Consider the following 26,953-nt stretch of genomic DNA (forward strand, 5'->3'; position numbering starts at 1 on the left):
AAAAGTGTTGGCAATGTGTTGGTCAGAGGTGTGGCTTATGGATTATTAATCTTTGGGGTGTATTATAGGGAATAATAAATATTTGTTTTATTTTAATAATAAATATATGAATTCGAAACTTGTTAATTAATTATATATGTATTTCCCAAGTGTATACCTGACCCATAAAACACTGAAAAACAAATCCCAAATGTTTCCTTTCCCTTTTCGATTAGGGTGAAAGTTTTCAAAAATTGAATGATCCACTAATCCTTGAGAGTTTTTAACCTCTTATTCCGCTTCCTTCTCTTTTTTTGTACCCTTCTTTGTGGTCGATTTTCCTGTTCCTCAAATGTCCACTGACAAGCCGCTGACTGCCATTTAGCATCCTTTTACTTTTTTAATCCCGAATAATGCCCACTCCCAACACCGGCCACCGGACCAGTTTCCGCAGGTGCTGGCATGGGAGGGGCGACAGTCAAGCGGGAGAGTGTGTCAGTCGGTCATTTGGTTGTGTCATTGCTCCAGTTGGGAGTGGGTCCGCCGACGGTCGTCAACCATAACCTAAGACAAGGCGGTTCCATTTCTTAACGTGTTTCGATTCCATTCCATTTCGGTTGCTGAGTAATTGACACCAACACGGTCCGGTCCCCCGGGTTGGGTCTGGTCTTACTCCGATTGCCTTCCTCGTTATTATGTCAATGGGTCTTCAGTCAGCTGCGGCTTGGCACACATATGGAGTACGTATAGAGAGAGATACATACATATGCATGCAGATATGTACTAGTATATTTGTGAGTGGAGAGCACCAGCCAAGACTTGTTACGAAGGCGAATATTTTCTCGCTTTCGTTGCATGCATGCAACTTTCGATTTGGTTTCTATTCGCGTTTGTTGCATGTCTTGACCACATCGCTCGATTCACATTTCCCCAGTCCAGCCAGAAATAGATGGACGAAAGAAAGACTGATAAGCAAAGAGAGAGAGAGAGAGAGAGAGAGTAGTGAACAGTGAGTGTGATGGAAGCTGCCGTGAGATGCTCCAGCTGTTGATGATTATGTCATATGCTTGCCGGGAGGGATGGTTTGGTATGGTATGGGAGATGATTTCCACTACATTGTCTAGCCGCATCATTATTAGTTGTAGTGCAATTACTTCCTAGATTTAATTAACATATGTACATATGTATATGGCAATATACCATATATTTACGTGTGCACATTCGAAAATCATCTCTCGATTGAGGGCTGTCTTCTTCAATAGCGATAATCAGGCTGCAGCTCATTTTGTTACATTGTCTGCGGCCTGACCTTGCCGCATTTGGCGATAAACTAAGCTTTACATAAATACAAATATCTAAATATATCTTCTGTTATAGACAATTGGTGCGGCTCAGTGTCTTGGGCGCCGCTTTATGCGTGAACAAAAGTGTCAAAGTTGAACCAGCTGTCGATTGATCATCATGATGATTCCGATTTGCATTTTTCTTTTGAAGCTCGCTGCCTGATTTGGGTAACAATTTATTGTCTCCGCTCCGCGCGGGCATTCCATTCCATTCCGTTCCGTTCCCTTTTGGCGTCGCCCAGCCCAGTGTTTTGATGTTGATGTCTCAAATCTTGGACGATTTCCAACAATTTATGTGTAGAGCTGTTACCCATGTAGGCAAAACTGACAGTTATGACATTTTATGTGCCATTTACAAAAGTATCTTTCAGTTTTTTTGCTGCCTTTACACCGCTGCAAGGTTGTTGCTGCTGTATAACTGTTTTCGGGCCTCGGCTGTTTCACCGTTTCACATTTTGTTTACCATTTAGAGGGGGCACCACAGAGTTCATTGCATTACTGGTCAAGGTCGCTGCTGCTTTGGCTCTTTTACCAGCTGTCTGAAAAGTGGCCTAAGCACAGTAACAGTGCCGAATGGAAAAGGCAAATTGCATTGTGAGGTGTGAGGAAAAACACCAACATATTGGCTGAAAGTTTTCCGTTTAGTCAAATGCAACGGAAGGAAACGTTGGCAGAGTACTGGAAAATGGAATGCACAAACAGCTTTCGTGGTATCTCTTTATGTATGCAGATGAATCCATAGATGAATCAAAACAGAAAGTGAATCTCCTTGGCACGAGTATTGCATGTTATTGAAAGGGAAACCCCCCAAGTCAATGCCAAATCTTGGCTGACCAACCGATATGTTCATTAGGGAAACATAACCCAACTCACTGTCGGAACTCTTAACTATCCACATGAAAAGACTGAAAAGACCCTTCCAATGATCTCGTATTCGTGTAAACTGCAATGCAATAAAAGTGGGGAGTGCGATTAGCTCTACCTTTCAGCTCTCCACACTGATCGCAGCAATTAGAGGCCAATCCAAGTTTACGATCTAAGCTGTGCATCTTTTGGATGATAAGCAAAAAAAATAATCAGAAAATCACGAAGAAACGAGGTCAATGGCAAAAGCATTTGAACTCTTTGCTGCTTGTTTGTGGTTTGTTGGCTTATTACACATTTTTAGAGTGGAAATTGTGTAGGGCGTTCATTATTTGAAAAGTCAAGTCGCGATTCGGTTATATTGTCACGCGCCGCTGAGCGCTTCGGCTGCGCTCAATTGAGTCGAAGAAAAATAACAAAATATGTATCGGGATATGTTATGAGAGGCAATTAATCAGGTGTACGACTACAAGTCTCTTTTTCGACGGGGATCAGGCTAAACTGATTAATAAGGAAGTCGAAACGAAGCTGAGCCTTCGACCCACCTGCTAGCTTATGCAGATTTTCTGCCAGAAAGCCAGAAAAACCAGTCAAAGGAAAACTATTTATTAGCGTAATAATTCCGCCTTTGGCCAGTTTTCAAGCTGCACAGCTGTGAGGGGCGTGATCAGGTTTCTACACCGAAAGACTTAGTTGACCCATTGACTTAGTCAAAAATATTGCACAGGCCGCACAAGTGTTTTTGAAATTTTATGTGGAAAATCCGCGCTGGCTGTCGTCACTTTTGCAACGGAAATTATTTTAAATATAGACTTCACTTTCGGTTTCGCTTTGGTCTTCTACAATCCGTCTTTGTTTTTCTGTCTGTCCATAATTACAACAACACCCAAAGCCAAAATAAAGTTGGCAATCAAATGCCAGCCCCTTGTTATTTCTTATTGTTGGTGCAAATTGCGTAAATTCTGTAGCTAAAATTATGCTCTATCGTGGCCCATGGTGCTACTAGTATGAGTATAGTGGGTAGACACTCGCACTCGTCCGAGTCATTTTTAACTTGTTGGCATTATCGCTTTACATTCGTAAAATCTAATTTACGAGTCTCTTTTCTTTGCTGCCTTCTGAATCGTACTGAGCTCAATTTGTGTATGAAATGCATGGCCAAGCGAGAGGTGTTGCAGAAATATGAGCAAAGTAGCTCATTTATGGAAAACGACACAACAATCAAAAAGTTTTATGATGTACTTCATTCTTTACATCGAGTATTTACATATTTAGATGCATTTAATTGGTTTAGTTTTATAGCATAATTACCTAAATGGCTATTAAAAAAATAGATTTGCATTTATAGATAAATTTATAGTTTGATGACACACAATCTTTAAAGACTACTTTCGCGCATCTCGCTCAGGGCATAAATACATCATGGAGCGTAGCTTCAATAAGCAGCCGAATTGTTGCTAAAAATTAAAAAATTGAGTAATTTTTCAGACATATTTATGTAACTGCGAAAGCAAACGTGAAAACCTGTCAAATGGCAGAATTAAATTTAGAATTTGCGAAAGTTGGCAAAAAAATAACACTTTTTCGCTTCGAACCAAACTAGCTTATTTGATAGTTTTGGAGCTTTAAAAATGTTTTGTGTTGTTATGTTATGTTTTCTTGGGAAAAATAGTCGTTTTGGCTCGAAGCGTAAATAAAAAGTTGAATTTTGTAGAGTAGTGTAATTGTTACCACTATAAATGGACTTTAGTAATTTTTCAATTCCTTTTCGAGCATGACTTTATGTCGAATAAGTGAAAGAAAATAAGAGAGAAAATATATTTACACAGAATATTGAAATATTATTACAAAAATAGGGGAAATCTGTGAGTTCAATTCTGCCTAGTGAGTGTAATTAAATGCAATAGAGTAGGGTGTAGGTTGAGTCAAACTAGTTTTAGATTACTGTTGCCTAAAGTATGAGCTCAAAGCTTTCAAATTATAAATGACTCCTTTCACAGTAATGGCTGTGATTAATAAAGATTACTGGAAAAACATTAAAGAAACGTGGATACTTATGTACATCTTGCATAAGATTTTCATTTCGGTTTAAAACATTATCCAAGTGCATCCCGTTTACAAATGTCACTTAAAACGCTTCTGCGTCTCCGTTTTTGACTTTACCGACTGCAATTGTTGCAAGTTTCACCTGTCCTCCCATATTTGGCATAGTTTATAAATACTCGTATACATATGTATGTACGTATTCTCTGTGATAAATGTTTAAAAATTATCCAGACATGTTTATATTTATCTGCCATTTGCTATCGCTCTGCTGGTTGCTTATTTCGCTATTTTGGATTGTCGAAATGTGGCAACGTACATTTTTGAGTTTGGAAAATTTCTTTGCAACCGAAATGTTGCGGCGAAAGAAATTGCAAGTCAATTACCATTAGACGGTTTGCATGGCGCCATGACGCAATCGCCACATGTGGCAGCGGTTGTGGCAGCAAAGAAACGTGCCAACAAATACAACAACCGATACATACATTTATGTATGTATGTAGATTTGTATGTATATTCATACATACAGCAAAGCCGACGTCATCACCATATCGCTAATTGATTGCGTCTGCTGCGGCTGTTGTGCCTGTTGTTTCTTGTTGCTTTTGTTGCATTCACTTTGCTGGTTTTTGGGTCGCGCCATTCTCCATTGCCACATGCCACACACAAGTATCGGCGTTGAGCACTTGCGTAGACTCGCGGGTTAGGACAAGATCAATGTTGCTGATGTTGGTCAATTCGGGCAAGCAGGTTCTCCCGTAACGAAAGACTCAGACAACGAACTTGAAATGCGTGCCCGCGCCTTCTGGGCTGTTTGTCATTGAAATTGATTGAACTGAAAAATGGTTCTGGCAACCAAAGATAGCACTCTTCTCCCCTTTATGTAAGTTAAGAAGATAAGAGAGTGGAGATTGAAGTGAATCCATTAGGGCAGTTGCTACTGTTCCTACGAGATTAAGTTTTATCTCTGCATTTCTTTAACACGGATCTTTGGAGGGTCTTCTCAGCCAGTTAGCTTTGCAGCCTTGTCAGCTACTTCGTATGGCCATCAGTTCAATCAGTTTGGAATGGAAGGAATTTGAAATTGTAATGTATAAGAATTGCATCTTTACGAAATATTGTTAGTTGTTAGTGGTTGAAGGGGCAGTTCGTAGCCTAATTTATAAGTGTTTTGCCATGAAAACTGCATATGTTTGCACCCTTACATTTTCCTGGAGGAAAAGATTGTTTTTTTTTAGCCAAATATGGCCATTGCTTTTTAAGCGGATCATTCAAAGAGGAAAACAAAGTTGGATTCTGGCCAACCCCATGTCTGGAAAGTTACCAATTTTGTCAGATATAGGACCGTATATTGATAGTCATAGTACAGTACATCATTTGTTTATCATTGAAATTAATCGCATAGAGTTCCCATACTTTAATCAAGCTAAGTTTACCATGCTAAAAACTCTCCTCAAAATTACCAGTGTGATTAAAACCGCCTCAGCAACTCTCAGAAATTAGTTGGTTAGAAATGTTTAATTTTGGAAAGGCCGATTCTTTTGCAACTAATAAACTATTATTAGAAGCCGAATACTCTTTACTTACAGACTGCAAGTAACTGGAAGCACAATGTGTTTTTGCCAGATTGCCTCAACCCTCTGCCTCTGCTTTATCAACTCACTGAGAATATGCTGCCTATCATCATTCATAAGCGAATTTCACAATTGTGAAACACGCTGATGGGACTTGAGTTGTATTATACTTGATAAGAGCTGGGGCTGTACATTTGTATGTGTATTAATGAGTAATTTTAAGACATATTTTTCGTTTTATATTTTTTTGGACAATATTTATGTTTGCGTACTAAAAATTCTTGGATATTCTATACGTGTATGCACGTCCTATATATGTGTTTTGGCAGACTATATAAGAGATCTGTGGACTTCGGCATCGTATTTTACCTGTTGGTTCTCATGCTTCACGCGATACATTTTTTGCTTGCGCTTGTAGCATGCAAGGGATAGAGCCAACAGAAAGATGAGGATGGCACAAGCCACATATACAGCATATTCCATACAACTAAAACCAGCAGGTTTGTCGATAAGGGCTTCCTCTGTAGTTGTACTTGAATGCAACTCGGTTGAGGAGTCGTCGTCCCATGAGGTGCTCCATGAAGTGGAGTCCGTTGCGTCTGTAATATCCAAGTCCGTAGTCGAGGTCGTTCTGGCTGCTTTTGTGGGTGTGGTTGTCAGCATTGGTTGACAGAGTCCATCGCCGTCACGGGATATTATGTATCCAGGACAACATAATTCTCGCATTTCCGTCTTGGTTTTGGTCTACCAAAATAGTATTAGTAGTAGTAGTGTGACTATATTTAAACCACAACCGCTTCAATATGCCCTGAGTATCACAAGATTTACCACATTTTTTCGACTACCGTTGATGTCCATTTTCTTGAAGTAGTCGGCGAATGGTCCATATTCATTCAGGGGTGTAAAAACCTCTTCGATATAGGTGACATCAACGGGAAAACTACATAAATGCGGATCTCGATTGGCCCTTATCAGCTTGTATGTCGAAATGCTTAGCAAAAATATGAACAGAAACTTGAACATTTTTATGTATTAATGTCCGCACGGCAAAGGGTTATAATTTCAACTAAATTGCAATATCAAAGGCACATTCTACTCTCGAGTTCAGATAAGAAGAAAGCTTCTGTGGAATATTTGCCTCTGGGGCACACAGTAGCAATCATTCATGCCCATATCGTTCCTCGATACCTCGCGTTTATTTTGCAAAGTGGCAGCTTAAGCCGAGCTTTCTTAATGTTAGTTGGGAGCTGTTGCCTAGTTTAGGGCATGATACCTTATTCAATATTTCTAAAGTGATCCAAGATTAAGCTTGCACACTTTGTATTCACTGTAGAAAGCTGAAAGCTTAGATATGCTTTAAACGTTGTGCTTATAAAGCATGCAAAGCTTTAAGTATGGATATTGTCTGACAGCTTTCGTTTAGACATTCGCCGTAGAGAAAAATCTTAAAGAGTTTAAAAGATACCATTTACATATTTCTACGTATACAATTTACGTATCTCCTTTCCAAACATACATGTGTATTTGTGCATAAATATTAAAGAGTGTTGTCTTATCTGGTTAATTAGAGATTTATATCAGCTTTGAGCTCTTGTTTCTTTTACATATTAAGTCTTAAGGATCAGACAGTCAGACAGAAAGTGATCAGAAAGTAAAATTAACGCTCCGAGTGCAAAGTCTCTGTTGGAATTCGAACTCTTAGTCAATTATTTCTTGAACCATTTCCAAAATATGGACTTGGCTGGTAATGGCTCGGTCTGCAACATGCGACTTTTCTCTGTAATTATTAAATTTGATATAAATAAAAAGTTGACGGGGAGAGCAACCTTTAATCACCTTTTTCTTCGAATAGTTTTACTTGTTCCTTTGCCTTCTGCAGCCTGTTGAATAGGATCTCGCTCCTACGCTTTTCCATTGTCAGCTCCAGGTCGATATGCTGATTGCACTTGATTACAATTGAGCTTAGAAATCTACCGAATAAATCAAACAAGAATCGATTGCATTCCATGGTATTAGACGATAATCTTACGGATGCCTAATTATGGACTGTGATGTAGGCCTCTGGTCCGGATCTGGGTGCATCATTTGGCCTATAAGATCGTTGAATTCCTTGCTCAGCGTGGACAGATAGGGAACCTTGCCGTCTCTGAGGCTGTGCCACATTTGGCCATTCTTGGGCAAAGGCATGCGGTTTGCTACCTCAAACAGGGTGATGCCCAGCGAGAATATATCCGCACTGAAGAGATTCGAGTAGTTACCGTTGAGTATCTCTTTGGCCAAGTAGCGGCAATCGCCCTCATTCACACGCGGATCCATTAGTGACGTCACATGTCCCAGATCACCGATTTTGTATGTCACCAGGTTCTCCAAAGGGCGCAAGCCCCCATAGACACTGTTCAGCTCTTCATCCTCTTCGATTTCAAGCCTGCGAGCATTTGGGTTCATGCTCAAGAATATGTTCTCAGGTTTCAAATCCATGTGAACCAAATTATTTGAGTGCATGTAGCGCAAGCCCTCGATCACATGCAAGAGGACAATCTTCAGCTCGGATTCTCCCAAGCATTGCGTCTCGGCGCGGGCTTGCAGGCTGCCGCCATCGCACAGCTCGTTCTGTATCAACAAATGATAATCCTCCGTCCATGCGGAAAAATATCGCACCACATTATTGTGCTTGCCAAGCACTGCATGAGCCCAAACCTCGTTCAGAAAGCTTTTTCTGGAGCAAAGTGCAGGGTATAAGTGATTTGTGAGTAAGTTTAATTAAGAAACTTACTCGTAGGCACAGCCAATCACTGGCACTTTACTCTTTTTGATGGCATAAGCGCAGCCATCGAGCCGATTGATGCAATGGAGAACCACACCGAACGCCCCCGAGCCAATCATTTTGACCTCCACGAAATCCGATTGTAAGCGTCCACGGTCCAGGGCCAGGCGTTTGCGTTTCTGGCACATTTCAATCATCGAATCACCGACATCTTCCGGCTTCGGGGGTTGTGTGGTTGCTAAGAGACCTGAAATAAACAGTTGATGATAGAAGGAGTGCGATCAAATACTTTCCAATGGAACTCACTGTCCGGTATAAATGGATTCACATGCAAATGGGCCGTGTCCTGCGCCATGTGCAAGTTTTCACGCGGGTAGCAGCGCCGCAAAGGATAGAAAATTTGACTGGAATCAGGGGTGTAACAAGACCCCACAGGCTGCCGAAATCCCATTTTAGCTTACGTCTCTTGATCTTTAATTAAAAATGTAACAAAAGAAACACAAAATTAAAAGGTTGACGTGCGTTGCCGGTAAATGTGCCAGGGTTGCTCAAAAACAGTAATCGGAATGACAGCTTCTTGTGCGATAGTTATATCCGATGTTTTATTGCCCACCAGGGCTGGAATCAGAGCTGCGACGAATGGTTTAATAAACTTCAACGAAATAAAGTGTTAATTACGAGCTTTAAGCCCAGTACTCAGATGCGCTACATTTTCTGTACACGAAAGTTTCATATAATGTGCTCGGTGCCCAGTATGATCAACGTGGGCAAGTGCTCTACGGGTACACTATTTTATGCTTGTTTACAAATTAAAATCCGTTAAAAATTCAAATTTTGTGTGAAAGCAGGCTGGAGAGTTTTATTTCTGCATGGAAAAAGCACCGCATTATTGGATTAGTCCGTTCCGGCGGGACAAAATTTCTATAAACATCTTTTCTCGTCTCATAAATTGATTAAATATGCTTACATATCTATACATAAGAATGCTAGAAAGCCATCAGTAGTTTTTGAGAATTTGCATATGTCTAAGAAGAACATCCGTAGCCCTTTTGGATTGGTGGAGCAGTACTTGGTCCCAAAACGGAATACAACTTAAACGAGAAGGGACGTGTGAGACGCGTCTTCTTACGCGTCACAACTTTTATACCCGGCACTCAGTACTACATCTGCACTTTAGCGGTTATTTGTCAAATTTTACATTTTTTCTTCATCTGTCATCTACATCAACAACACTGCTCACGCCAACACGCTCCTTTAGCTCGCCACCCTCCCCTAGAAAAACACACAACAGAGGCAGCGGCAGAGGCAGCGGCAGAGGCAGAGGCAGTGAGGTGTCAGGGGCCAGGCCATAAACAGCGCGAAGCAGAGTTTGAATGCTGCGGGACGGGGTGGGTTTGGCTACTGCAAATTAATTTCTTCATTGTGGCTATAATAATGATCCAATCGGATCCCAATTTGGTGATCTGATAGATAAGGTCATTCCCTACGGAATGGCGTTTTTAGTTTTCTGTTATTGTAGATTTGGGAGGTTTTCGCCCTTTTGCGGAGGCGGAAGGGGGCGTGGCTCATTTTTGAAATACACTTGTAACAGTGTGAGCATACAGAAGTCTGGATGCAAAATTTGGTGGCTCTAGCTCTTATAGTCTCTGAGTACTAGGCGCTCATCAGGACGGACAGACGGACAGACGGACGGACGGACAGACGGACAGACAGACATGGCTCAATCGACTCGGCTATTGATGCTGATCAAGAATATATAAACTTTATGGGGTCGGAAACGTTTCCTTCTGTGCGTTACATACAACCGTTATCTGCACAAATACAATATACCCTATTTACTCTTCGAGTAAAAAAAAAACTGGGTATAAAAACTGTATTAACAGCCCAGCCTATGTCTATGGGTATGTGTGTTGGCAAGCTGCTGCCTTTTAAAGATATTAAACATTAAACAAATGCAAATAAATAAATTATAAATTAAACAAATTAAAAATGCAAATTGTCATTTATTGTCTGATTCATCTATAATAATTGTTTCCGCTTGCGCCTTTTCGATGGCTTTAAACTCGTTGAAAAGGACTGTGTATTTCCTTCCATTTAGACTGCATTTTTGCATCTATTTTATAGTTTCTTTAGGTTTTGTTTGATAGAAAAATATAGAACAAGTCTGTCTTTATCGAGATGCTAGCAAAATATCATCGAATACCATAAAATACTACGCGTTCACAACTAAAACTGATCACCAATCCATTATACATTTACTGTGATCTTCCTGGTGAACTCATAAATCAGATTTTAAGAAATAGATTGTGTCCTCGTGCCTGAACGACCGATCGACATATCGATAAAAATAAATACTATAAACAATTATGATCTCAATCCTTCGGTTTTACAAATAAATATTCAAAACCGCAAAGACTCCAAGACAATAACGATAGGTAATTAGTCGATATTTTTTACAAAAACGCAACAAATCAGTTCAAAAATGTTCTTAAGATGTTGGCCAATTAATTCTGGGAAAAGTTTTTTAAATTTTCTTTTTATTTACATTATTTAAATATGTACACACATTTCATAGAATGGAAATTTTCATGAAAAGGTCAAAGGAGCAACTTGTCTGCTGTTTGATATTCTGTCTCTGTCTACAAAAGAACTGTACACATGGAGGGGGAGGGCGGGAGGATGGGCATTGGCAGATCACCGACGGGAATGGGCGAGGCAAGCATTCTAGATTTGATTAACCCATCGACGGCGCCTGTCAAAACTCTTCCCCTGCCTTCCCCTGTTCCTCCAAGAATTTCGGCTGTTATCACAAACTAAAACTAAATTTTAAGTCGTACGTTGAGGGTTGCTTGGCGGGGGAGAGGGTGGCAAATTGGCTGGGTGACAGGGTCCAGGTTGTTGGCCTATTTTTGTTCATTTTGATAATGTCGACTTGCTGATGCGCTCGCCTTTCGCCCGACTTCGATTCTCCAGTGGCCCTCGTAAGCGTTGCAATTGGATTTACTTTTTGTGGAGGTAGCCTCCGTGGCCGGAGACGCCGTACGAGGAGATTCCGTGACCGGAGCTGCCGTACGAGGAGATGCCATGGCCGGAGTAGCCGTGGCCGCCGTAGCCGTGGCCGGCGTATCCGAGCCCGGACAGACCGTGCCCAGAGATACCGTGTCCGGAGATGCCGTGGCTAATGTAGGCCGGAGCGGGGGCAGCGACGGTGTGGGTAACGGCAACGGCAGGCTTTACATGGCTCTCAACATGGACGGGCACTGGGACGGCCACCTTGTAGGGCACTGGACGGTCGACTTGGACCGGCACCTTGTGGATGACGCGCTTCTCAACGGTGTAGGGAACGGGCTTCTCGACTGGGACTGGGTAGGGCTTGTCCACGTGGACGGTGTAGGGACGATCGACGGGAACCTTGACGGGGATCCTGATGACCTTCTCCACGGGGTAGGGTTGTGGCACCTCGACGGGCACCTTAACGATCTCCTTCACGGGCACATGGACGATCCTCTCAACGGGGTAGGGCTGAGGCACGGCCACCTTGACAGGGTAGGTGACGGTCTTCTCCACGGGGTAGGGAACGTGACGCTCCACCTGGTAAGGCACCTGCACGGTCTTGATCACGGTGTTGGTGTGCACCTGTGTGGGCAACTCAGCGACAGCATGGGCGACGGGACCATGTCCCACACCAATACCGGAACCAAGGATGGCTCCGCCGGCCGAGGGTCCGTAGCCGTAGCCCAGACCGTGGCCAATGCCGCGCTTCTCCTGCTTCTTCTCTGCCGGCTCTGCGGGTTCAGCGGCCTTCTTAGGCGCCTCCTCGCTCGCGCTGGCTACCAGCACACACATGGCCACAAGGCCGAAAATGAGCTGCAATGGACAAAGGAAAGCGAAAACATAAATTAAAATCAAAAGCGTTGACTGCAATTGGGCTGGCCAAATGGGTTGGTTATGTAAACAGCGACTACACCCGCTTCCGCCTGCCAGTCCATAATTTGGACTGTCATATGGTATGACGGTTACGCAATGTCTGGAATGCTCACTGGGCAAACAGCCAAGTTCAATGGTGCCACATCAGGTTGTGTGCTCGTGTGAATGTACGGCCAAACATTTTGGCAATGCGGCGTATGCGTAATGAGGCTCGCAATTGGAGCAATGTTGTGGGTGATTGTAAATACTATTTGCATTTACTCTTTTGCAATTCCCAATTCGTGACATACAATACACATTTGACACAGAAATGGATAAAATATCTTGCATCATTTTCTGCCAAAAGTTTGGCAGATATTTCTAGATCTCAGACAAGACGTTTGTTTTTTTACTTACTAATTAAGTACTTTTAAATATGAAAACAATTGTTTTCAATCAGCTATAATGCCACCTAAATAAATGACTTTTATTGAAATTTGAGCAAAACTGCTTTCTTCTGTGTCAATTTTAAACTTATGAAAAAATACGACACACGTTTTATCTTCTTTGAAGAAGCATTTCAATAATTAACCCCAAACGAGTTTACTATTCTGAATTATTTCAAATGCACTGGAACTACCACACCGAACGGACTGAATTTTGCAATAAATAATTGTATTTAAAAGCCACTTTAACTAAGATGGAGTTTGTCCAAGATCAACTTTTGTTGTTGTCGTCTTTTTTTATGTATATGAATTCACTTTGGAACAGAACACTCAAGCAGGGACCGAACATACCATGGATTTCATTTTGCACTGGGCTTTGCACTTAATAACTTTGGATCAAGAGGGGCTCGTATGTCTCCACCAACCCGCAACAGTAGACTGAATAATATCGCATAGACGTCTCGAGCTTTTATATGGCCGTTGCTACCGCGGGACTGTCTTCTGCGGTGGCTGCGCAGTCGCTGCGAGCCAAGATCGAGGGTTCCAGGCGTCTGCGCAGCAGCCCGACCAAAAGCTCCTCAGCTCTCTCCCTCTCTCTTATTTGCTCGTTCTCTGCCCGAAGGAAACGTGTCAAGCAAAAGCTCTTCTGGGGTTGGCTGCTCTCATGTACACTGTCCGTGTCGTTCGTGTGAACGCGAGTCTGTGTAGGGTCGTATCTGTGAGAATCCGTGTGAGCGAGCTAAAGTCGAGCTGATGTGGGTCCACTTACAGTTGGTAGACGGCGAGTAGCTTGGCAGGGCCACAAGTTGATATCAATTGAAGATGACAATATTAATAAAATATTGTTTTAAAGTTGATAAATAACTAATTAAATTAGTGTATATTAAATTGGGTATCCAAAATGCTATTAATAAATACAACAATTATTTAAATGATAAAAAAAGATTTTCAAATCATATTCACTGCTTTAGCTGCTTTAGCAGCTACTTACCGAGCTATGAATTACGTTCTGTCATTGGTGACTAATATCCATCCGCCAACACTTCCTTCAGATCATAAAATTAGGCATAGAAAAATATGCTCCATAATCGTTAGTCAAATTCCCATTAGCCACACACTGACAACATTCGACAAGGCAGCATTGGAGACTGCAGTTGCAGTTGCATTTTCGATGTAAATGTTCAGCTGGAAAACATGCGCCGCGGAGTCTGCCAGGCTTGGTTCTGTGCAGTTCGTTTCTAGGGGCTTCGTGACTGAACTTTTGATCTCTGATTTGTGTTTTGCTGTGTTTTTTTTTAGTTTTTAGTTTTTGGCAAAGCTAAGCCCGAACCTCGATATAGGTGCAATGATTGAATGGGTCTTGTCTGTGGCGAATTGTGCCTGTGTGTGTGGGTAATTTGACATTTTAATGCTGCCTAGGAAATACTCGCCATTGGCCATGTAAATGGAACGTGTGAACAATGAGTAGACCACTGCGGTCATAAAGGAGAACACTCCGAACAACCAACGAAAATAGCGCTAGATTTATGTGCATTAAATTAATTGCTGATATAATGTCCGAACATAATGGCATCTGGCAGATTGGGCTTTGTAATGTGCAGTTGAAGGCGAAGGTCGTCCATCATCAACAACACAATCGGTGGCGCGGGGTCTCAGTCAAAGTTGAACCACATTCGAGGGAGTAGGCAAGGGGACAGGGGTCCGGCGGGTGGTAGGCCTTCCCTTGGTGGCGCTTCTTTTGTGGTTAGCCATCGCTTTGGCGATGGTGGGGCTGCAGAAGCACAGCACTGCAATCGTGCGGATGACTTGCGAGCTTCCATATAAATTATGCAGATCCAAAATGAAATCAACAATTGATAGAGCTCAGCCCCGAGCTCAAGTTCAAGTTTATGCATCGGGGTTTTATCTGCTTTATTTTTGTTCAATCGGGTTTCTTTGTTTGCCTTCTTTTATGGTTTTTCTAGATCACTTTCATTTTGTTGTTGACTCGCCAACATTGGAATAAATGGACAGAGATGAATCGAAGCTCTAAACAAGCAGAGTTGTTTTTTTCTAGTTGAATACCCGATACCTAAACAGCGTGAGGAGGGTATATTGGGAGTGTTTGACTGTCTTTCAGCATGGTTATACTGCTGAATATTCTTGGAATATTAATAAAAAAAAATTAGTCCAAAATTAAATGAAAAGGTTTAAGTTATAATCGAAAGGGTTATTAAAAGGGATAATCTAAACAAACAAAGTTCTCTTTCCTTTTACATTCATCTTTTCTCACAATTTTGTTAAGTGTTTAATTTTTTGTTCAATGATTTAATGGTTTTATTTACCTAATTATTAATGCAAAATGTTTGTTATGCGTGGCGCTGAAAATGGTGTGGAGTCAATACAACGACAATTCGCAACGTTTTTCCAAAACAAAAAAGTTTAACTATTAGATGTATTGGAAGTTCTTTTGAAAATAAATTAGAAAGTATGTGATAAAATGTGATCATCTCTGGAACTGTGATCTCTTCAAACTTGACAAACCAATTATGAACTGATAGTTTATTCAATATCAAAATGGAAATGTACCCGTCGCATCGTCAGTGTCGATTATGCAGATACATCGGACATCTATTAGCATAAGATACGAGTATTACCAGAGTCTCAAAACAAGAGAGGAGGGGCATCTTCCATTAGATAATCTGATATTTGACATTTTGCGTTCACTAGGCGACCGCCTGCCTAATTTATTTAATTAATGTTCGTGTGACGTCAGGCTCAGACTCGTTCTCAAGCTGAAACAAAAATAAGATAAATTCAAAATTGCCACTAAATTAGACACTCTTGCCAAGAGTATCAGCATGAGTATCAGTTAATAGACTTTGAACTATGTATATACATTAACATCATACATATGTATATCCATTTTTAATGTCCAGTAGAAGATTTTATAATACTTTAGGACTCCTTTTATAGCAGTGTATTGACTTCATGCGATTTCTGAAACTAGTCTTCCAGGTTTTTTGTGTTATTCAATCTTTGATTTTCTGGATGCATGCTTAAAATGATAGCGGGGATTTTTTTTTTAATACATTACTAAATTTGTTTGGGAATGGTAAGTTTTAGATGTCATGGTGAGCTTTCGCTAAGCACAATTGCCAGTTGTTCTTTGTGCTGCGTTAAATTTGTTTGAAAAACCCCTTCCATTAAAAATAAAAATGATTTAAATCTGACAGAGCACAGCAAACACCTTTCGTGTTAGCAGGCCATCAATTAGGCGAGTAAAGCAGAGTGGAGCTCGACAAAAATAAACCTATTCACATTTATTTTAGCGTCTTTCTATAAGCTTCATTCTTCTTTCAGCAGCTGAAGCAAGCAATTCAAATATATACAAATTTATTTGAATTTATTTCTACCAAAGAGATTAAAACATTATATATGGATGGTAATTAACGACTCGGGCTGCGTCTCCTTCCATATATCATAGGGCAAATTCGATTTATCGACCTCTGCCTAACATTTGTCATTTGCCATTTGAGTTTGAAACTTTTTGCACTTTTGCGCCTGAGTCTACTATATAATATATGTACGTGTATCCCCGCACAATCGCTCTATGCGGTTGCTCCACATTTGAGATGCCACGCATTTGTCAATCGAATGCCGAACATGTTTCGCCGCCTGATCCGTGCAAATATGCTCGAAAGGTGATTAAGTTTTCTTTAGTTTTCATTTAACCAAACTGTGGAACAGCTTTTTTTGTGGAAGCCAATTAATTGCGGCCTAATGGAATTTTAGTTGATTCCTAAATTGTCTAGAGCGGAGTCTCTCTCAGATTGATAACTTGATTGGTGCTAAGTGGATTACATAAACGGAGAATGTCTGCTGGTATTTAATTTTCTAAATACATGTAAGAAGAAAATTGTATCAATTTTAAAGAAAATAAAACTCTTTTAAGAAAGGCTGCTTTTAATTTTAGAAAAGTTAAAAACATTTACAAAGTTTTTTGGGAATTTAAATCTCAGAATAAAATGTAGATTCAAAATCTTAAAAGATTTATTACACTACTTAGCGCAGAGCGGTTATCTGCTCGGCAAATACCAAATCGCGAAGCATTATCACCCTTTTCTCTACACCTACAAAAAGATCACTCACCAAAACAAACATTATATTTGATAATCTATCATAATCACCAGCCACGAAAGGAAGCGGCGAAGGTAAGGCCAGAAATTAAATTAAAAAAAGTAAATGCAGCAGTTGATTGAGCATTTTTCGGTTAGTTACATCTGCCAGGGTCAGTCTGGGCCTAAATCCACCGAAATTTATCATAATTAACGAGACGCTCGAGCGACACAATTTGACCCAAATTTTCAGAATTGAAATCGGAATGCAAACGATTTTCTTCTGCCGTTGATGGCCCAACGATTTCGTGCTGGAGCTGGAGTATTTCGGATTGTGGTCTCGAGGTTGTGCTAGTGCTGGGTTCGAGCGGGGTCTGGTCTCGGGTCTGGTGCAGACAAGTAACATTTGTCAATTGAAATGGCCAGAAAAACACAGACTTGTACGGACTGCGGCGGGTCGAAGACAATCGTGCAAAACCTTCGACATTTAATTTGGTTTCTGTTTTTTTTTGTTAGGTTGCACGTTTGGTTAGCAAAGAAAATTGTCTAGAAAAAAGCTGTTTACATGGGGCAATTTTAGTGCCTCTCTTTTTTGATGGTAATTGTCCGCAAAAAGGTCAGAAAGAGGCACAAATTTTTGATTTGCCAGCTGTTGGACACTGTTTTTCGCTACTGTTTTGCCTAAATTGTGGCTATGACCTCAACACCCTCCAAAGCCAGCCACACTGATGACCTCTAGTAGCGCCTGTAGGCTCTTAAATTTCGGACTTTAATAAACTTGGGAAATATGCAGAAATTCGTATCTAAGCCCCGAACAATGGGCTGGAAATGAGCTTTTGCTTTGACATTTTCCACGTAATTTTCCAAACCCAATGCGGTTAGGGGCCCGGCCCCGCTTTGGACCTTGAATTAGCAGACCAAGCCAATACCGCAGCACCACCTTCGATCAGAGCCAAACACGAAGTGCACACGGAACCAGACTCTGGCCTCTGCGAGAACCTGAGTGGCAGGCCCAAAAGCTGCAAAGAACTGGCTGTCCCGCCCTCCTATCCGCCCACACCAACACCTACCAACCACTGTGCATCGAGAAGCGAATTCGGCTGGCCAAAGATCCGAAATAATGCAAATAAAGACATTAATTGAGGTGGGTCGTTAGTGGATCGCAATCTTTTAGATACTTCAGTGGCTCGGTCTTAGAGGAAGGATTTTAATTCTTGTTAATTCGAGGAATAAATAAAGACATACTTTTTTTTTGTATTCATATTTTGTTAAACGGATTTACTTTCATATGTATATTTCCTAGTATATACTACTTCGCTATGTGGATAATATTTGATCAGGTACTCTGGCTTTATTCTGTTTAATTCACAGCGGTCTAGCAGAGAATTCTTCTGAAATAAATAACAATTGGCTTTTAACATTTTCAGTTAAAGCTCGTATCTCGGACTTGGCTGGCATTTTTTCATGTTTTCATGTTTGAGTCGGGCTTGTGTTTGGCAATAAAAATAAATAAATAAATCATTTTGAACTGCAGCCATTGTTCGGCCGTACGAAATCTCCGCAGCAATTAGTGCAAAAAAAAACTTAACAAACAATAAGATCAGAAAAACAGAACTACTCGTAAAACAGAAACGGAGAAAACAAAAAGTTGCCGGCCTGGGAATTATGTCGTTGGCTTTTCGTATTTCTCGTCTTAGGTTTCTTGAGCAAGTCTCGAGTGTGAGATGGTGTGTAACACCCCGAGATGTGATGTAAATTTATGTTTTAATGTGGCAAGCAGAGCAAGCCAATTCCCAGGCGAGAGCCCCGATGCGATGCAATTGCCGCTAAGAAATCTCAAAAGAAAACTGCTTCCAGTGTGGGTCTCATAACAATGGAGGCGTCACTAGAAAAGCTGAAATAATAGTTCTGATTATTACATCAAATGGCAAACAATTGAAAATGTCTTAAACTGTCTCTAGATTTTTTTATCCTATATCCCAACCAACTTGGTCTCCCTGACCGATCTATTGACATTTATAACCTGGTTTCCGTGCCGTCGAAAATCAATGAAGAATAATACAAACGATAAACCTTTCCTTGGCGCCTCCAAGCTCACGACAATCAATGAAAAATTAGGCAAATGATTTGCTGCCACAACATATGTATCATGCCACGAGCATGTGAAATACAAAATTACTAATATCAACAGCACAGCACAGCTCACAAGACAATGAGTGGGGGGCTGGCGATGTGGCAGCAACTGCTTTGTTGCAAATGCCACAGTGACACACTAACTGAGTGACTTCCAAAGCCCCAAACTGCAAGAGCAACAGCAGCAGCAGCAACAACAAAAATTATGCAACTTATTCAGAGCTTTGGGCTCCTCGAGCAGCTGCAGTCGGCACTGGATTCGGCAGCAGTTCATAGTATTTGTTGCATTCGTATTTGTACTCGTACTCGTAACTGGACTCCAGCAGTGGCCCGACAGTTTAGTCAGATTTGGGAGACTGCCGCTGCTTAGCCTTTTTTTGGCGAGAGATGTTTTCCAAGAGATTTTCCTATTCAATTTGGGGGACTATTAGATTGTTGATTGCCCCTTAAAGGCGTTGCCTCCACTTGGCTCATTTGACATAGTTCGCGGCATGGAAAAAGAACTTGAAGGAGTGTCCACAACCCAAAGAGAAACACTTTCAACACGGAAATTGCAAGTGAATGAGAAATCATTGTGGACCCGGGTTTGTTGCCTGGGTCTTTTGTTTCGTTTGGATGCAGGTGAAAGGATTCGCTTCGCTCTCGTGCGAAACACACCCGTGGACCATACCAGGCCATAGCAGAGCCATAACTCATGGCACAATTGCATAATCCGATCAACTGCGATGCGGTAGCGTTTGTAAGCTTAATTGTTTGCAATTTGAATGCACCATTAGATGGGGCGGAGACGAACAGCCCCAGAAGTCAAGGAGTCAAATATGAATTGATGACCAGATAGGATCTGCAGAATCAGGAAGAATGTTTGAGTTGGACATGAGGCTGAGTAATGGGTACAGTAGTTGAACCTTCTTCTTGATTTACTCATGCCTCATGCCTCAACCCACCACTATCATCGTGGGTTCAATAGTCTTGGCATTTAGCTGAAATCGGATCATGTACCACGTCAATGGCTGCAATTGCATTGTGGCTAAAACGAGTATTTTGTTTGCTGGCCAAATGCAGGGCAGACGGAACAGAAGGCACACATGAAGAGCCCAGGTGGGAGGGCCTCCAGATTGCCAAAGACGCTCGCTTCACTTGACTTGGTCCGCTCCGACTTCGACTTCGATTACGTTTGCAATCTGAGATTCGGTTTTGGGTTTTTGGTTTTGTATTTGAGTTTTGAGTTTTCTGCTCGAGAAACTGGTGCAAGTTTTTCTGATTTTAACTTTGGCTGCCAAGCAGACAGGCATTTTGGCAAAACCGAAAAAAAGACCAGCCAAAACTAAACCAAATTAATTTCGCAATTGGACGACAACTATGTGGGGATGCAGACGCATACGTTTGGCTTTTGGCGATGGACAAGTTGGCGATGACCTTCAAAAAGCGCCGACTGGATTGTCGTTCATTAGAGCAGTTTCACATTTGGCAACATGTGGAACGTCTTTCGTAGTTTTTCTCAGACAAGCCAAGCCACCAGCAACGGAAAGAATTGCGAAAATACATGTTGAGCTTTTCCATTTGCTCCGTTGCCATCTTTTGTCGTTCGCCGTTGTGTCACCAGCGCTTTGTGGCAATTAATTAAATTTCAGCAAATATGCGAACGTTCCCCTCATCAACTCTTTGCTCCCGCCCCCATCACGGCGGGGAAATATTGTTTTAATTGGGCGCCTTAGCGCTGCTTGCATCAATTTGTTGCCAGCCCCATCTGATTGGTCTGCCCCACGATAACATTGCGTAAGAGCTGCCACTGGGCAGCAATTCCTACAGATGTTCGCGATCGAAATCGATCGATCTGTGCGCTGCGTGTGGGATATCTCCTTGGCTGTGGGCGTTGCAATATCTCTGATTTATGGCTTATCAGTGCTCCAGATATGAATTTCGGCGAGGATGGCAATGTCCATACATAAGTATTAATTTGTATGGTATTTTAAATAAATACGATGCAAAAGAGATGGAATAATATGCATTTGGAATATTGCAAAGTGAAAGCAAGATATTCTAACTAAGCATTCATATTTGTATAGAAAATGATTGTCCCCGATCAAGAAAATATCCACAAAGCTAATAGGGTACGAGATGGTTTCATCTGTGCATCACAATTTCTACTTACTATAAGCGTTTGAAGAAAAAACCACAAATTAAAACACTGGCTTATAAGGATTACTTACATTTAGATATCGTATCGAAGAACTGTAATAATAAATTCCCAATGAGAACTAAAATTATTAAATACACTTCACTTGTATATACATACATGTATATATTTATTTTTATTTTTTTGTATAACCTAATCAACTGTTTCTGATAATATTGCATCCTAATAGAACATATTGTTTATTAATTTATCTAGAATTATTGACATTATTATTATATCTGTGTGTTTTAAAGATTTTCTTTAGTTAATTTCTTAAACAACTATTTCCCATTGCAACAGTGTTTTTTTTACCATTAAATTACTATCTTGGTGATCATGAAAATTCTTGTTTGAACTAATTTGATATAATTGGTCCCTACGACTACGGGTACGACCCGACGAACAATTAAGTTTGATCAAGAGATCCGCTTTGTAATTGCGAGCGGTTGCACAACCCAAAAGACAATCCAAGTCAAGAACAAAATAAAACTAAATACCCATATCTAATAAGAGTCTACGAGTAAATGTACTTTTGAACAACACCTACTGGTGCAACAGTGTCTGGTGAACCGAACCTCCAACAAGAGCACAATTGTAATTTGTAAGAAATTATTGTTAAAGATACGAAATTACGAATGCATGTACAATGTACATACATACATATGTATGTACATCTGTACATGTAAGTGCAGTGTCTTTGTGCCCCGTCCCCGCCCACTGTTAGAGGTGTGCACATGCTGTCTTTAAAGCCGACGACCTTCAGGCTGATCTAAGTAAATTCTTTGGCCTGGAACTGGTTCTACCCAGAGGCGGAGATGGAGATGGAGACGGAGATGTATCGGCTCTCTTTGGAGTCCACATCGGAGTCGAAGAAAATTAAATCAGAAATTAACAAGAACGGGGGACTTTTATTAGAAAGTTGTTTTAGTTCCGTCTGGATGGAGCAGCGTCCTTGGGATCGAGCCCCAAAGTCGTCGCGAGGGCTTTGGCCTCGCAAATAACAAATCGAATGCGAGTGGGGCTGAGCCCCCTTCTGAAGATGGACAGATCCCGAAAGTAAATCTGCTGATATGGCTAGCATGTTTAGATCAACGGTTTTAATTGCCCTCATTTGGATAATACGTAAGATGGGCGGTCTCGAACCGGTCGCGAGACTTTCGGGGGTAAACGAATATTAAATAGCCCTAAACTTAATTGATACAATTCATCAAGACAAACATTGTGCTTAGAACTTATTCGCATTGTGCTTGTTGTTTTGAAAGTTGATATTTTGGTATTTGATGAGGAAAAACCCAGCGTGGGTCGTTCACTTGTCGTAAAAAGCAAAAAGGCCAAAATTAAATATCAAGTGTCTTCTCTTAGTGTTGATCCTCCGATGACCGACGGCCCGTTCTACGCATGTGGCTAAATGTTATTAAAATTTACGACCGACTTTTAGAGAGACAGTGCCCTGACGTCGGCTGGTGAATGGATCGGAATGGATATGTGCACTCGCTTCTTTGTACGACCTTGCAAGTGTCTCGAGATCTCTGGTCGCTGCTAAGCGTGCGCATCAGAGGTAATCTCTGGTGTCATTTGCAATACTTGGCCCGTGATGGATTATTCAGTGAGGTCGCTTGAAGATGAACCTTCCGTTCCGTTCCTTCCGTTCGAATGCGAATTCGTTTCCAATTTAGGTCATGTCATCCACAGTGACTGGCAATGTGAGAAGATTACAATTGTTAAATGTCAAAAGTCATGATGGAGAATGGCATTTAAATCCCTTATCCCGTTTAACGCTCAGTCAATTAGTGGGTTCAATATCAAAATAAACCACAATTAGCTCAGTCGTATGTTTTACAGTTTTAAAATATTTTAAATGATTGTTTAGGTTTCTTCCAGTATCATCGAGCATTAAGCTATTGAAAGCATTTTCACTTTCAAAGGGATACATCTGCCTTATTACATTCCTCAAGGATACAATTATCTAAGTTAACCTTTCGCTACTCTAAAATTGTAGCTACTTAGGTTCCAGTATCAAGAAAAAATCCATTTAAAACAATATTTTCTTTATTTACAAAATATATATACAGATATTGGAAAACATGGTTTTTACTTGCTAAATTATTTCCAAAAGCCAAACTCGCCTCATCGTACTGGTAGTGATAAAACAATTGAATATAGTATTTTATACGTTTTTATTTTATTTAGGTATCCTTAAATGATTGTCACATGTGTATTTCAGTTGCTGTCTGTCTATTCAATTCATTGTGCGTTGAAACCTTTCACTGATAAGCGAGACAGCTAAAATGTTCATAAATATGGGAATTTATGGAACATTTAGCTGATGTTTATCCTAAACGGGAGACTCATCCAACACAACTGCTTCCATTGGATGGCTGGATTGGAAATAATTTACAAAAGGCATTTTTTGTTCATCTTGGGTTCTTAGAGCTACAGAGAGTGGCAGGGCGGAAGTGCATCTTCCTAAGGGTTTTTGTTTGTTGTTGCTTGCAGGGACAGACAGGTGGAGTGGGAGCAGGGACCGTGCGAGAGTAGAATTAAATTGAAAATGTATCTAGATTTCCTTCCGCTCATTTCTTGAAGGTCCGCTTGCTCCAATGGATCGCTCGATTGCCCTGAAACCGCTTATTTGTGGTAGCCGGAATGGTCGGCGTAGACGGAGGAGTCGTGGCCGTAGCTGCTCGCTGGGTAGCTGCTGACGGGATAGCTGCCGTGCACGGGATAGCTGCTGACTGCAACGGTGGGGGCGTGCTTCACCACGGAGTGGGAGACGACGGGCACCTTCACGTAAACGGGATAGGGGCGGTCGACCTGGACGGGCACTGCCACCTTGACGGCCTTCTCCACGTACACGGGATAGGGCTTGGCCACTGGCACGGGGTATGGCCTGGGAACCTCAACGGGCACTGGGCGATCGACGGGCACATGGACGGGGTACTTCTCGTGGCGGATGACCTCGTAGGGCTGGGGCACTGGGACGGGCACCTTCACGTACTCCTTGACGGACACGGGCACCTTACGGATCACTTCGTAGGGCTGTGGCACTGGCACCTTAACTTCGACGGGCACGCGCTTCTCGTGCACAACGGGGTAGGGCCTGTCAACATGAACGGGCACTGGGATGCCCTTGGTGATGGTGATGGTCTTGTGCACATCGGCCTGCCTGCTGATCACGTAAGGAGCGGGGGCATGGTGGACGGCAACAGCGGGCCCGCTGTGTCCTACGGAGTAGGCGGGGCCGCTGTGTCCTACGGAGTAGGCGGGTCCGCTGTGTCCCACGGCAATGGCTGCGGGTGCAGAGTGTCCAGTCAGTCCATAACCATGACCATAGCCATGTCCGGCAATGGATCCATGTCCCAGATAGCCAACATCGAGACCGGCATGGCCGTAGCCGTATCCCAGGTCAAGCAGACCGCGCTTGTCCAGTTTCTTCTCGAGAGGCACCTTCTCGCCTTCGGTTTTGCTGGCGCAGGCAGATGCCACCAGCAGGGCGGCTAGGCAGATCTAAAAAATTATATGGATGGTTATGGCAATGAGTAAAGGGGAGACTTAGGATCCATTGATCTTTTCACATTTAATTTCTATCTATTTTAACAATTCTTTAGCAACTGTACAATGGATATTACCCAATAAAACAGACAATCTTATGACCCTTTTGGACTGCTCGATTGATTACCCAATCACATTAGAAAGTGATTGTGATACGAGTATGACTGACGCCCACTTGATTGTTGTCTTATCGCCCTCCTTTACGATTCAAATGGTCAGGTGAAATTCGATCGTGCCACGCATAGATAATGCACTGCGGAGTTACGCCCTGCCCCCACTACGCCTACTTCCCCTCTTAGTCACGATTGCAAACCTGACAAAATGTCGCGTCCGCCTGTTTTGCGGCTTGCGTCATGTCACGCATGCGCAGTCAGCAGTCTGGAGCAACTCTTCGAGTGCACCTGTAGCCGTCTATTAATTGATCAACTTGGCCTGTGCTGGGCTGATTACGGCCTGCTGTTGGCTAGACGTGGCCGGCACTCAAATTATGATCGTTCATTTAAGAGTCGCTTATTACCCATGATGTGGTTCAAGTTGAAGTTTGTCATTCGCTGCAATTCCGGCTTTTTCTTATGCTATTCAATAGTTTGTTTTGCTCTAGGAAGTGAGTGGTAACGTAACCCATGTAAATAAATCTATTTGAATAGTAAGAAGTTGAGTTCCCAAGCCATGCAAATATGAATAGCAAAAGCCACTTCTAACGACTAACAATTCTCAGTATGTGATCGAGTCATAAACATTTTCAATTCGATGTTGTAGGTAATATATGTGAGAGCAATTCCTCTGCAATTCTATGTCTTTACCAAAACTCTCACGCGTATTAACATGTGCTTTCGACCCCATTAATTCACACACATTCCCCTCAATTAGCATTAACTTTAGATTTCTTGCATTCTGATTGATTCGATTTTAGAATGTTACAGCTATTTCCATTGTACTTACGAAAATTTTCATGTTGGAGAGTGATGGGGCTTTGGCTTGCCAAGGCTGTAAATAAACAGATAAAACAATGGAGTTTAATCATAAATAATTTGAATTTGTTTCTTTGACATGCACTGCATTTAATTGAAACCTTTTCAGATCTCGCACAATCTTAGAGCAAATAGCTTCATCAATTTTGGAAAACTTTTCAAATATTTCAGCACATATAAATTAAAGTTTAATTTTTACACAAAATTTGTTTTAGGTAAACACTTCTTCGTTCTTTTCACTTACAAGTAGCGCAGAAATACGATCGAAATATACGGTGTAAGGATTGTAGAATCCCAAGCGATTCCAAACCTCTGACTGGATGCTGTCTGTGGTCAGTGGCGCGCTTTTATACCCCCAAAGAGTTTTTGTGTCAAAACGAAACTGAAAACGCCGCCAAGTCCCAGCCGTCGAGCGGTTACCAAAAGCTTTTCCCAAGCCATCGTATTGCTCTCTCAAAAGCTCGCTACTGACTTGGCTTGGCATGCAGCTGTGTTGGTGCGCTTTGGTGGTGTGCGAGTGACTCGGAAAGCTGCAAACGGAAGCGCCCACCACTACCACCACAAATACACGAGTGTGCCACCAATACTAAGGCAAAGGCGGCACTTCTGTGCCTGTGTGAGTATAGCGAGTTGTCGGCTTGGTAGTGCCGTATAAAATATGAGTGCAAATTCGCCCTGAAATCAATTTGGGATAATAAAAAATACACACTTAAATAAATTAACAAAATCTAAGATCCAGAAATGAAATTTATTTCGGGAAAATCCCACAAAATTCTCCAAATTATATTGTTAGTTATTTATGTTTCGGATTTCGGTAAACAATCTCTTTGTATACAATCTCGTATCTAGCTTCTTTCAATCGCATTGTTGTCCAAAAAACATCTGACGAGGAAAGGTCATATGAGTATTTCTTTCAAAATCGTCAGGTTTGGCTAGTCGATAATATAGTGGGAACCTGATTCCCGGAATCAATTAGATCGCTAATAAAATTATTAACTCATCCTTTGCTTTGATTGGATTGGATGGCACAAAGCTGAATAGTTAATTTATAAAGCTAGATATTATGTACGCTAAATTATGGGGTAATAGATCTATCTGTAGATCT

The 26,953-nt window shown here is 41.6% G+C and overlaps 5 protein-coding genes across 7 annotated transcripts in view; 1 reads left to right on the forward strand and 4 right to left on the reverse strand.

Moving 5' to 3' along the window:
* LOC117900123 (angiotensin-converting enzyme) overlaps nt 1-26,953 on the forward strand; it is a 43,291-nt gene that overhangs the window by 9,445 nt on the left and 6,893 nt on the right. The gene's annotated exons all lie outside the window — the stretch shown is intronic.
* Nucleotides 6,100-6,893, reverse strand: LOC117900130. Its single transcript, XM_034810356.1, has 2 exons — nt 6,632-6,893; nt 6,100-6,547 (listed from the first exon to the last, which is right to left on the reverse strand). The coding sequence occupies exons 1-2, from the start codon at nt 6,824-6,826 to the stop codon at nt 6,134-6,136; spliced, it is 609 nt and encodes a 202-aa protein (XP_034666247.1). The 5' UTR covers nt 6,827-6,893; the 3' UTR covers nt 6,100-6,133.
* LOC117900125 (wee1-like protein kinase) lies at nt 7,467-8,937 on the reverse strand. Its single transcript, XM_034810349.1, has 5 exons — nt 8,874-8,937; nt 8,577-8,814; nt 7,833-8,519; nt 7,640-7,773; nt 7,467-7,580 (listed from the first exon to the last, which is right to left on the reverse strand). The coding sequence occupies exons 1-5, from the start codon at nt 8,920-8,922 to the stop codon at nt 7,510-7,512; spliced, it is 1,179 nt and encodes a 392-aa protein (XP_034666240.1). The 5' UTR covers nt 8,923-8,937; the 3' UTR covers nt 7,467-7,509.
* On the reverse strand, nt 11,199-13,376 carry LOC117900129 (MAGE-like protein 2). 3 transcript variants are annotated; one of them, XM_034810354.1, is made up of 3 exons: nt 13,271-13,376; nt 11,707-12,434; nt 11,199-11,631 (listed from the first exon to the last, which is right to left on the reverse strand). In XM_034810354.1, exons 1-3 carry the CDS (start codon nt 13,280-13,282, stop codon nt 11,568-11,570), a joined length of 804 nt encoding a protein of 267 aa, XP_034666245.1. In that variant the 5' UTR covers nt 13,283-13,376; the 3' UTR covers nt 11,199-11,567. The 3 variants fall into 3 exon arrangements, with proteins under 3 accessions (XP_034666245.1, XP_034666246.1, XP_034666244.1); XM_034810355.1 differs by having other exon boundaries at nt 11,199-11,624; nt 11,700-12,434; XM_034810353.1 differs by having other exon boundaries at nt 11,199-12,434.
* LOC117900127 (zinc finger protein 512B) lies at nt 23,484-26,201 on the reverse strand. The gene is made up of 3 exons (XM_034810352.1): nt 26,093-26,201; nt 25,820-25,864; nt 23,484-24,832 (listed from the first exon to the last, which is right to left on the reverse strand). Exons 2-3 carry the CDS (start codon nt 25,829-25,831, stop codon nt 23,954-23,956), a joined length of 891 nt encoding a protein of 296 aa, XP_034666243.1. The 5' UTR covers nt 25,832-25,864; nt 26,093-26,201; the 3' UTR covers nt 23,484-23,953.

This window comes from Drosophila subobscura, chromosome U (genome assembly GCF_008121235.1).
Source record: "Drosophila subobscura isolate 14011-0131.10 chromosome U, UCBerk_Dsub_1.0, whole genome shotgun sequence".
NCBI classification, from domain to species: domain Eukaryota; kingdom Metazoa; phylum Arthropoda; class Insecta; order Diptera; family Drosophilidae; genus Drosophila; species Drosophila subobscura.

Bases quoted from the DNA above. Each gene is read 5' to 3' on its own strand.
- LOC117900130 (XM_034810356.1), bottom strand. From the start codon at position 6,826: ATGTTCAAGTTTCTGTTCATATTTTTGCTAAGCATTTCGACATACAAG. The intron at 6,548-6,631 runs GTAAATCTTGTG...CTATTTTGGTAG, and splicing joins ACGGTAGTCGAAAAAATGTG to ACCAAAACCAAGACGGAAAT.
- LOC117900125 (XM_034810349.1), bottom strand. From the start codon at position 8,922: ATGGCGCAGGACACGGCCCATTTGCATGTGAATCCATTTATACCGGAC. The intron at 8,520-8,576 runs GTAAGTTTCTTA...ACTTTGCTCCAG, and splicing joins GTGATTGGCTGTGCCTACGA to AAAAAGCTTTCTGAACGAGG. The intron at 7,581-7,639 runs GTGATTAAAGGT...TAATAATTACAG, and splicing joins AAAACTATTCGAAGAAAAAG to AGAAAAGTCGCATGTTGCAG.